We start from the raw sequence: 12,313 nt of genomic DNA on the forward strand, positions 1-12,313 counted from the left end.
GCAATGTGACCAATATTACCAAAGTGGACAAATAAACACTGTACAATGACATTATGAACATGTATAAGTGATACCTATTATATAAGTGTTAAGCATATATGAGTGAATTTGTAGATAATGCAAAAAAATGAATAAAAAAATAAATAATTAACAAAAAAATAAAAAACAAAAAACACACATGTGTGAATAAACAAAAACAGTCCCCGCTGGTCAATAATGTTATCAATCCTTCAGCCTATGATATCAATCAGTCACCTGATATGCTGATATGCTGTGATTCAATGAAGGCGAAGGGGATGACTCTGAATCATAATCGGATAAGTAGGATAAGTGCTTCAAGGTGCAGGATTTCATATTCACCCAAAAAGACAAAAAGAAAAAAAAACCTATGGTGAAGTACTGTGGAGACAGGATATCAAATGCGCATAACAGCGCTACTCACGAGAGCAAGGTGGTAAACAGGCATTCAGAGAAACTTCTGCATTCGCCCCGCTGTAAGCGTGCGTGCCACGGAGACAGGAAGCTGGTTTAGAACGTGAGCCGGATATTGGGTCGATGCGTTTCGTCCCTCCTCCAGGGCCTCATCAAAGACATTGTCTTTAATGACGCCCTGGAGGGGGGGCAAAACGCGAACAGGAAGGAAGCAGACAGGAAGCAGCGTCACTGGTTTAGAACATGAGCCAGATATTGCGTCGATGCGTTTCGCCCCTCCTCCAGGGCGTCATTAAAGACAATGTTATGTTGACATAGTGTCATTGTACAGTGTTTATTTATCCACTTTGGTAATATTGGTCAAATTGCCAGCGCTGTATTTATTTTGTTTTATCTATTAAGTATCAGTACTTTTTTACAGCAGAGGCAACACAAAAATATTTTTCCACTTCAGGTTAGTCGCTAGCTCTGCATATATTGTTCATTATACACACAATGCTCCGGCTCTCTGCCCCCACCCCCTGGATCCCACTGCTGCCTTATACACACACTGCTCTGTTTCTCCTCCCCCGCCCTCCCACCCCCCCTAGACTCTGCATCACACTGCTGCCTTATACAGACTCATCATTGGATCCCACCTCCTTATCCAGCCATGTGCTCGAGCTCTGTGCTCCCTCCCACAGTTTGTGATCAGTGCTGCCATTGGAAGTCCCCTCCTTCTTTACCACCCGCTCTCTGCACTACTCGCGGAGCCTCCCTCTGAGTTGACAGAAGCTAGAACTACAGAGGAGGCAATGGTATCCATCAACAGTATTGACTGTCAGAGCACATTAAGAACAACATGTAAAACAAAATTGTGTGGTATACATCCACCACAATATTGATTTGCTACTTAACCCCTGGGAACCACCAAATTTATCTCGTGGACCATCAGTGGTTAGCATTAGGGATGAGCCGAACACCCCCCGGTTCGGTTCGCACCAGAACCTGCGAACGGACCGAAAGTTCGCACGAACGTTAGAACCCCATTGAGGTCTATGGGACTCGAACGTTCGAAATCAAAAGTGCTCATTTTAAAGGCTAATTTGCATGGTATTGTCCTAAAAAGGGTTTGGGGACCTGGGTCCTACCCCAGGTGACATGTATCAATGCAAAAAAAACTTTTAAAAACGGCCGTTTTTTCGGGAGCAGTGATTTTAATGATGCTTAAAGTAAAAAAAAAAAAAGTGAAATATTCCTTTAAATATCGTACCTGAGGGGTGTCTATAGTATGCCTGTAAAGTGACGCGTGTTTCCCGTGTTTAGAACAGTCCCTGCACCAAATGTCATTTTTAAAGGAAAAAATCTCATTTAAAACTGCTTGCGGGTTTAATGTAATGTCGGGTCCTGGCAATATGGATGAAAATCAGTGAGACAAACGGCATGGGTATCCCCCAGTCCATTACCAGGCCCTTTGGGTCTTGTATGGATATTAAGGGGAACCCCGCACCCAAATTAAAATAAGGAAAGGTGTGGGGCCACCAGGCCCTATATACTCTGAACAGCAGTATACAGGCTGTAGGTTTGTTGTTAAGTAGAATCTCTTTGTAATTTTGAACGGGTACATTTTTAACGTGTTTAGCTCCAGCCAAAAAATCTTTTTTAAGCTTTTTGGAAAACATAGGGAAGGGTTATCACCCCTGTGACATTTGTTTTGCTGTCTTTCCTCCTCTTCAGAAGATTTCACCTCACTTTTTGTCCCAATGGATTGGAAAGCATCAGTGGAAAGGAGAAATGTTTTTCCCATATTAACTCTTACAGGAGAGAATTTCCCTTCCTAGGGGTAGATTTATTCTCACTTCCTGTTGTCTCCTTCCGTTTACTAATAGGATCAAAAGAACACCAGCAATTTTCTTCAGGTAGCTGTATTTACTGTAACAAGACAAGCCTGCCTGTCAGTAATAAGATAACAGGAACGGATCTAGCTGAACACTGTGAGCAGGACACACCCCACTAGCTTGTAGGTTTAGCTGAACACTGTGAGGTGGACGCACCTCACTAACTTGTAGGTTTAGCTGAACACTGTGAGCAGGACGCACCCCACTAACTTGTAGGTTTAGCAGAACACTGTGAGCAGGACGCACTGCACTAACTGAAAATAGTCTAGCTGCCTGACTGTGGTACTAATAGGATCAAAAGAACACCAGCAATTTTCTTCAGGTAGCTGTATTTACTGTAACAAGACAAGCCTGCCTGTCAGTAAGAAGATAATAGAAACGGATCTAGCTGAACACTGTGAGCAGGACGCACCCCACTAGCTTGTAGGTTTAGCTGAACACTGTGAGGTGGACGCACCCCACTAACTTGTAGGTTTAGCTGAACACTGTGAGCAGGACGCACCCCACTAACTTGTAGGTTTAGCTGAACACTGTGAGCAGGACGCACCCCACTTACTTGTAGGTTTAGCAGAACACTGTGGGCAGGACGCACTGCACTAACTGTAAATAGTCTAGCTGCCTGACTGTGGTACTAATAGGATCAAAAGAACACCAGTAATTTTCTTTAAAATACTGTAACAAGACAAGCCTGCCTGTCAGTAAGAAGATAACAGGAACGGATCTAGCTGAACACTGTGAGCAGGACGCACTGCACTAAATGTAAATAGTCTAGAAGATAACAGGAACGGATCTAGCTAAACTGAATACAGTGTATATATATATATATGCAACACCTGGGATGCATATATATACACAATACACTTTAAGTGCAGCTAACTGACTGACTGTCCTGCCTAATCTAGCTAACTCAAATGAAATGACACTGTCTCTCTCTCTCTCTAAGCACACCGGAACACACTGCACAGGGCCGCCGTGCAGGCGGCCTTATATAGTGTGGGGCGTGTACTAAATCCCCTGAGCCATAATTGGCCAAAGCCTCCTTGGCTTTGGCCAATTATGGCTCTCTGTTAAGGCGGCGCTGTGATTGGCCAAGCATGCGGGTCATAGTGCATGCTTGGCCAATCATCAGCAAGCAATGCACTGCGATGCCGCAGTGAATTATGGGCCGTGACGCGCCACACGAATTTGGCGCGAACGGCCCATATCGTTCGCAATTCGGCGAACGATCGAACAGCTGATGTTCGAGTCGAACATGGGTTCGACTCGAACACGAAGCTCATCCCTAGTTAGCATCAAGTGCTCTCTCCCAGCATGCAGATAAAAATTATGTTTAGGCATGTTTTATTAAATGTAAAGAACTACTGTAATTAACCTATGGTTGTCTGATGTTTATATAATGTATGTCCTATTATCAAGCGCTGATCTACAGGAGTTGCTGAGTGTTCAATAACAGTAAAAGAAAGGGTCACAAAATTCCTTATTATATTCAGGATAACAAGACCCAAGGGATAAAGATGAATGAAACAGTTTTAATTTCCCTTAACTTTTAGTGAAAATCTGGAGATTTTGTCTAAATTTAGCAAAAAGGAGTCAATATGAATTTGGTGTTTGGTGGTCGTTAGGGTACAATATTCTTTAAATGGCTTATAAGGGTTATGGAAGCTCCTTTGAACAAACCCGGACCTGTTCTTGTGCCGAAACTAAAACCAAAACCTGAAAATTTAAATTTTTTCACTAGAAAAAACAGACAGCAAAAAAGCTATAAAAACAAGTAATAATACTTAATTAACAGTGCACATATTATTTATCAAAAACACAAAAAAGGAAAGAAACACAAATGCAAAGAGAAAAAAAACAACACGTGTTTTTTTAAAGTGCCAAAATCTTTTACCGTAGCTAATCCCTGTTAAGGAACAGGGATATCTAATTGAGTGGGGAATAGATTACAATGGGTGTATAGGAGGGCAGAGAGTTTAGAACAGGATTTCTCAACTAGGGTTCCATGAAACCTTAGGGTTCATTCAGAGGTTGCAAGGGGTTCCTTGAGAAATGAGCAATTTCTGCCTCTCAGATAAGTTCCCATTGACACCATTGATTTTTTAGCTACCTGTAAGGTGGTAATTCTTCCCGATGACCACAAATGTAAGGAGCATTCTTACCACTGACCATCACACTAATTTACTGTATATGAGTTGTAACCCAACACCATCCAAATTGTTTTTCTACTTTTGGATAGAGCGAGGAAGGGTTAGAAGCTCTTTCAACCCTGTATTACTACTTCAATTCAAGTATTGCGCATAATTAAATTAAATGTTTATAACTCAATACTCAAGGTGTATAGGGGTGACTGTCATCCACAAAAGACTTAGAACTGTTTTTGGTTTCTTTGTCTGATTTCATTTTTTTATGGAGTTCTCCTCTGTGTTTCCTCTTTCCCCAGGTGTGACAATGAGTGATATGACTAAATGTACTTCATCCAAAGGAGGATTTTTCTTCTTTAGTTATTCCACATCAGAATGCAAAAGGACAGCTGAAGTGATAAAATCTTCATCTGGTGCGTATATGTATCAAAACATGGATCTGAGTTCTCATTTTTATATGCACATGAAATGTCTGTTTTTTTGGGTAGATACAGAAATTTATCATGAGTATCTGGCACAGACAAAATGTTCTTTCACAACAGCACTTTTTTACTGATATTTCCTGTTAGTAATCACGTACGGCTTAGTGTCAGCAGTTCTTCCTGATCACTTCTGTGGGTGGCGGAAGGGGGTCCCACCCGGTGGCTTCCCTGAACAGAGAAAGAGGAACTGAACAGAGTAGTTTGTCACTTCCATTTCCGCCCCTTTGTTTACCTGACCACCAGTAGCCAGAAAATCAGCTGATTAGACCGATCTGTGTCTGATCGGCTGCATGGGAGGCTAGAGGAAAGATTTAGGATTTAATAGACCCCAAATCTCTCCATAAAGAGGACCTGTCACAGCCCATGATGTCACAAGGGATGTTGTTCATCCCTTGAGATAGCAAAAAAGTTAGCACAAAGAAAGTGTAAAAAAAATTTTTGTATAAAAAAAAAATTAAAGTACCCCCGTCCCACCGTGCTTACATGCACATGTGAATGCATACGTTGCTCTTGTGCGCATATGTAAACGGTGATCGCACCACACATGTGAAGTTTTGTCGCAAATGTCAGAGAGAGAGTAATAATTCTAGCACCAGACCTCCTGTGCAACTCTAAACTGGTAACCTGTAAAGGCGTTTAAAGCGTCGCCTATGGAGATTTTTAAGCACCGTAGTTTGCCGCCATTCCACGGGCAGACGCAATTTTAAACCATGACATGTTAGGTATCTATTACTTGGCGTAACATCATCTTTCACATTATACAAAAAAATGAGGCTAACTTTTGTGTTTTGTTTTTTTTTTAATTCATGAAAGTGTTTTTTTCCCCAAAAATTTGTGTTTGAAAACCTGCTGTGCAAATACTGTGACATAAAAAAATTTGCAACACCCACCATTTTATTCTATAGGGCCTCTGCTAAAAAAATATATATAATGGGGGTTCTAAGTAATTTTCTAGCAAAAAAAAGTAGATTTTTACATGTAGGAGTAAAGTGTCAAAATTGGCCCAGATGGGAAGTGGTTAAATCAGTATCTTTTGCTAGAAAATTACTTACAACCCCCAAACATTATATACATGGTATTTGCGCAGCGATTTTTCTAACACAATTTTTTTGGGGAAAAAAATACACTTCTAATGCAAATAACGCAATATATAACTCAATTTTTTGGTAGAATATAAAAGATGATGCAAGACATGTTAGATACCTAACATGTCATGCTTTAAAATAGCTCACGCTCGTGGAATGGCGACAAATTACAAAACTTAAAAATCTCCATAGGCCACACTTTTTACAGCTTACCTGTTTAGAGTTACAGAGAAGGTCTAGTGCTATAATTATTGCTTTTGCTATAACGTTTGCAGCGATACCTTACTTGTGCATGCATATGTGTGAAAGACTTACGTATGCGTTTCAATGGAGGTGCGTTACATTTTTTTTTGTAACTTATTTTATTTTTTATTTTTACACTGTCCCTTTATTTTTCTTAATTTTTTATCACTTTTATTCCTATTACAAGGAATGTAATCATCCCTTGTAATAGAAATAAGGGATGACAGGTCCTCTTTATGGAGAGATCTTTATGGATAGGTACAGCAAGGGAGCACTGCCATAGGATAATGTAAGTTGAATTGTAATGTTGAAGCTGGCTATACACCAGTAGAGTTTTGTTTGAAAATGTTCATTTTCAGAACATTTGTGCATTTTTGTAATCATTAGTGGGGTGAAATCAACTCTTGTTTTTGACTATAGTGATGAGAAAATACGAAGAAGCAGCATGGATTTTTTCTCTGGAATAAACACACTTTTAACAGTGAATATGTTTTGTTTCGGAAATTCCATTCATTATAAAATCAAATGTTAAAAGCAAATAAAATTTTGAAGTACAGTACATTGGAACACCCATTCATCAAATCTCTGATGGATTTATCAAATGTACTGAGGAGGTTTATTCACCCAGCCATTTGTATGAAAATCTACTAGTGTATGGTCAGCTCTATGCTTGATTCACAGTTCAGCAGTTACTGGCTTCTCTGACAAGACCCTAATTCTCATGACTGCTGAGGCGCAATGGGCCTAGGTCCCAATTAACGTAATACAATGGGATCAAATCCCCCACCACCCTTGCCCTTTACCCCATTAAATAAGACACTTACAACCATTAGGTTGGAAAGGGCAAGGCTACAGCTTTATTAAATTCCAACACATAACATGTGAACACATTTAACCAGTGCCAGTCACAGTCGTACTGTGAGCACTCACCCACAAGAGGGAAGTGGGGCCTGTCCTTACCATAAGTGCTGGACAGACAGCCTACTTCCAATTTTCCATCAAGGGCATAGCCCATTACAGCAACTTTAACTGCTGGCAAGGTCAAGAAACCGCAGCAAGCTGTGGCATACTATATCAGATGAAAAAAGGGGGTGGGAGGGTGGGCAGCTCTTCCAAACGACTCTTCTGAAAGACCCAGAATTCCCTGGGGCACACGTTCCCTGAGCTCAGGCCCATCCCATCCCCATGTTTGAACCAATCGTTCCCCTTGCACCTGGCTATGCCCCCCATCAGTCAAGGCTCTCTTTCCCCAGGGAGGGGGATCAAGAGGCCTTCATTTTTGGTTTGTTAGAAAAAAAAACACTCTTCTTCTTTGCTGTATTCCATCACACAACATGCATTGACACACTGACACACAAGTGAATTGATATTGTTGCTTGTTGTTTGAAGGTTCCAGTGGCCAAGAAGTTCGTGGTCAAGCAGTTGTGAAAGGTGGGGAGCCAAAATTTATTGGTGGCCTGGAATATTTCTCCATGAACAATCCTGCAGACAATCAAAAGCGCTATGCTGCCTGGGCTGGCTCTGTAACAAATCTTCCAACTGTTATTAAGTATAAGGTCAGTACTATTTGTATGCATTACCTCTCAACCTAACGCACTGCTCATATTAAGACATCATCTTTTATCGAACCAGGCGAACATCATCATTTAAGAAGCTCAGACAACATAATTTTTCAGAATAAGTGTTATGGGTGAAAAGTAAAGATACAGTAACTATTGATGTATGGTCATTTTAAGACGGCAAACATTGATAAATAACTTGAGGCTAGCTTAGGCAAATTAAATATTAATCGAGAGATCGAGAGACTCAAGAGTGATGAATGACAAGAATGACTGATGAGGCAAGGAAAAAAATGAGTATGAGCAGGAGAGAATGAATTCAGAAGTGCTGAAGATTGATGATTGACAGGACATGATTGGTGAGGAATGAAAAAGGAGTGTGTACGAATTTAGAGTACTAAACAATTTTCTTTCTTTGAACATCATCAAAAACGACTGCTTTGGTCAGCTTTATTACAGCATTGTTCATTGTGAACAGTACAAGTTTGCAAACTTTTAATGTTCATAAGCATTCTGTACCAGGTCTTCTGCTTGTAGTTCCAGACCAGAGTGATCAACACAGATCCGGGAGCAATATAGTACCTGTACAAACTTTGGTACTTCTCAAGTTCCCAGAGTTTCCAGAGTCATAAACAGTATTATTAATATTATATGGCACCCCTTTCCCCCAGTGACTTAAAGTGCTGTTGGAACAAATGGTGAGGTAGCCATCTTGGGCAAGCTCAATAAAATATTATACTACAGCTAATTTCAGACAGGAGCCAATTACTATCAGCATGTCTTACGGTGTGGGAGGAAACCAGACCATTGGAAACGCATGCAAGCACGAGGAGAATATGCAAGGCAAGGCAGAAGACCTGGACCCATGAGAACACCAGACTTACTTGGCAGTTGTAGACCGCTACATACCAACCAGTTCCTAAAGAAAAAAAAAAGAAACTCATTGATAAATAATAAATGAATATGAAAGGACATTTCATTAAAAGAATCCAGTGAGCACAAAACAAATGCCCTCCAACACTCAACTAGTGATCTAGTTTACATTGGGCTTATTCTTGTTCTAAAATTGTAATAAAGGCTGAGGTCTTGTCTACTGTCCAGCAAGAAAAAACACAGCTGTGGCACCTGGGATTCGTGATGTGAAGATCCTCTTATGCCGCGTACATACGACCGGACTTTCCGGCAGAAAAGGTCCAACAGAATCATTCCGTTTGACATTCCGATCGTGTGTGGGTTTCATCTGACTTTTTCTTTCTAAAATTCTGACGGACCTAGAAATAGAACATGTTTCAAATCTTTCCGACGGGATCAGGGAAAACTGCTCGTCTGTATGCTATTCCGACGGACCCAAAACGACGCAAGGGCAGCTATTGGCTACTGGCTTTTGAACTTCCTTTTTCCCGCAGAATGGTCCCGCAGCCTTCTGGGACCTGTGATGTGTCACAGAAGGTTGCAAGTGGGGAGAGAACTTCCAGTGGATCACTGTGGTGATCCAGCTGGAAGTGAGAGCGGGTACCAGTCAAAACCAGGCACCCACTCCCCCACCCCCAAAAAAGTGCCAAAATTAGAAGAGGAGGGCATAGAGTGGAACTGCCCCTTTAGGGTGAAGTTCTGCTTTAAGGTTAAACCACCCATCCAAACATTACTAACGATCTTCCTTTTTTGGCATCATCAAAGAAACTTTGATGGTGTGACAAAATTACAACATGCCCCACAAGTCCCCCATCCTCTTCTTATACTTCAATTCCCCAAGCGTACCACATATCATAGCCATACCACACTACTACCAAAAGGGCGTGGGTTGGCCAAATTGCTCACCTCTCTGTCTTTTCTCCCTTAGTTGTACCCACCTCCTCCTTGCTTCCTTAACCTTTTTCCCACCCATCCATGCTTTACCCTTTTCCTACCTTCCAGCCCACCCTGTGATGTGCCCTTTCTCCTATGTGCTCGGGGCAGTCCTTTCTCTACACATGACAATGGTCTCATATATACATCGTGTTTTCTCATTCCCTTTTTGCTGGACTATTTCCAGAGTAAATTATTTATGTAGTGAATGAGGTTTTTTTTTATGTGGGATTCAGGAACAATGGAGACAATAGAAGATATTTTAAGCCATACACCATCACGCGTGCCTTCATTTCAGCAAGCGGCATATGACAGTACCATTTATCATGCCTTACATAGCCAGACATTTCAACACCTTTTGCATTTGGGAATATTGGAGACAAAAAGTAATTAGGGATCTGACAGAAATAGTGATGACCTTTCTGTGTGATCAATGATATTGCTTGAAATATGTTTATCAATGTTATTATCATTCCATTCACATCTCTTGCACATTGCTTGCTTGTCTTGTTGAGCCTGATATAATCTGTGAATGGTTTAGGCCTGACAATGATTTTTAGTGACTTGATTTAGTCACCCTTGCCTCAGTTAAAGGGAAACTATACAACAGTGTCAGTGAGCACACAATTCAGGTTATCACTTTACAGATTTACTGCAAGGAACTTGTTAATGTACCATTCACCTTTGTATGTGCTTTCGGTGTCATATTTTTAAGACATTTTTCTATATACAAATTGAAACCATTCCCTCTAGTGGTTATCTTTATATTAGTGTGATCAGCATCTTTGCCGAAAGGCTCCAAGATTAGACATGTGCAATTTGTTTCGGTCCGAATATAAATATGGTTATTGGGAGATTCGGATGTATCTGAATCTCCGAATGAAATTGTAACACATTTAGTTGAAATTCATTTAATTTAGTTTCATATATTCGTTTTCTAACAAATTCCACATTTTTGGAATGATTTGAATTCTGATCAGTTGAAAAATGATCAAAGAAGAATAGCTGGTTATTAAGGAGCGGGCCGGGAAGATGGCTTATCAGCTGTCAGCGGGCTTCCTCACTGACAGCTGAAATGTAAACAAAAGAATGCCGGCAATGAAAAATTCTGAAAAAAAACAGCGTCCAATCCATACCAGGCCCTTGGGGTCTGGCATGGTCTTTAAGGGCAACCTCACACCAAAATTTAAAAAAGAAACGGCATGGGGTCCCTCCAAATCCATACCAGACCCTTATCTGAGCAGGCCAGGAAAGGGGGGGAGGAGCGAGTGCCCCCCATCTCCTGAACCATATCAGGCCACATGCCCTCAACATGGTGGGGGCTTTTGCAGAGTCCCCCTTACCCCAAACCACCTTTTCCCATGCTAATGGGGACAAGGGCCTCTTCCCCACAAACCTGGCCTGTGGTTGTGGGGGTCTTCGGGCAGGGGGCTTATCAGAATCTGGAAGCCCCCCAGGTCCCAGCCCCCCCAATGTGAATGAGTATGGGGTACATTGTACCTTTACCCATTCACCAAAAAAGTGTAAAAAGTGAATAAAGACACTACACAAGTTTTGACAATTCCTTTATTAAAAAATAAAAAAATAATATCCCCCAAAGTAGAGCCAATGTCAATCATGAAGCCCGCCCACTGCTGGACCGGAAAAAAGAAAAAAAAACCCTCCGGTGTCATCAAAGGTTCCCGCTGTCTGCTTTCTAGGCCGTCTGACAGTTCTTAAATAACTAAGGAGCAGAGTCACCTGATGACGTAATTGAGTGACCCGCCCCTTGTGACATCATTAACCCAGCATGCCCCGATCAATGACTTTGCAATGGGGCGGGGGCACCAGGTGGCTATTTAAGAATGGTCAGACAGCGGGCTTTCCGACCTGCTCCTTAACAACCAACTATTCTTTACACAGAATTCAAATTGGTTAATCATTTTTCAACTGATCCAAATTCTAATATGAAAATTTGGAATATGTTAGACAATTAATAAACAAAATGAAATGAAATGAAGCCAAATGAATCAGCGAAACAAAATTGGTAACATAACGAATCTATCTGAAACGAAACAAAATACATTTTTCTGTTCTGCACATGTCTATCCAAGATAAATTTAGTTACAGGATAACCTAGAAATTGTGTTTTATTAAGTAAATCATGGGCCTGATACATAGATTAACAATGAGAAAAGAGAAACGGCAAATCACATTCTCTCTACTGAACTAACAAGAAGGAACTACAGCAAGCTGTATTACCGTGTTTCGCCAAAAATAAGCTCGGGTCTTGTGTTAATTTTGGCAATCAAAAACACAGTAGGGCTTATTTTAGGGGTAGGTCTTACCATGTAATGTGTTGTCTTCTCCCCCCCCTCACCCTCCCTGCCTGTCAGTGTGAACCGAGTTAAAATGCTTCTAAAATCCTATAATCCACTCTATTACAGTAGTATATATTGTACAATATGTGTGTTTCTGTAATATACTTGTGCCAAATACCTTCATTATAGCGCCGCTCAGCGCTTCCATGACCCGCTGGAGTTCTCTTTCCCGCTCTAAGCACTGCAGAGGGGGGGTAAGATCCCCTGCTAACAGCTGGGAGAAGAGGAGGAGTGCAGCGGGAGGTCAGCTGAGTGCTGAGTGGCGCTGTTCCGAAGGTATTTGGCACAA

General features: G+C 41.2%; 1 protein-coding gene across 1 annotated transcript in view; it reads left to right on the plus strand.

Moving 5' to 3' along the window:
- Nucleotides 1-12,313, plus strand: part of C7 (complement C7) — a 101,549-nt gene that overhangs the window by 48,069 nt on the left and 41,167 nt on the right. The window contains exons 9-10 of the mRNA XM_073621727.1: nt 4,750-4,863; nt 7,650-7,816. Of these exons, the coding sequence (XP_073477828.1) occupies nt 4,750-4,863; nt 7,650-7,816 (281 nt within the window). The remainder of the gene's footprint in view (nt 1-4,749; nt 4,864-7,649; nt 7,817-12,313) is intronic.

This window comes from Aquarana catesbeiana, linkage group LG01, assembly GCF_042186555.1.
Source record: "Aquarana catesbeiana isolate 2022-GZ linkage group LG01, ASM4218655v1, whole genome shotgun sequence".
NCBI lineage: Eukaryota > Metazoa > Chordata > Amphibia > Anura > Ranidae > Aquarana > Aquarana catesbeiana.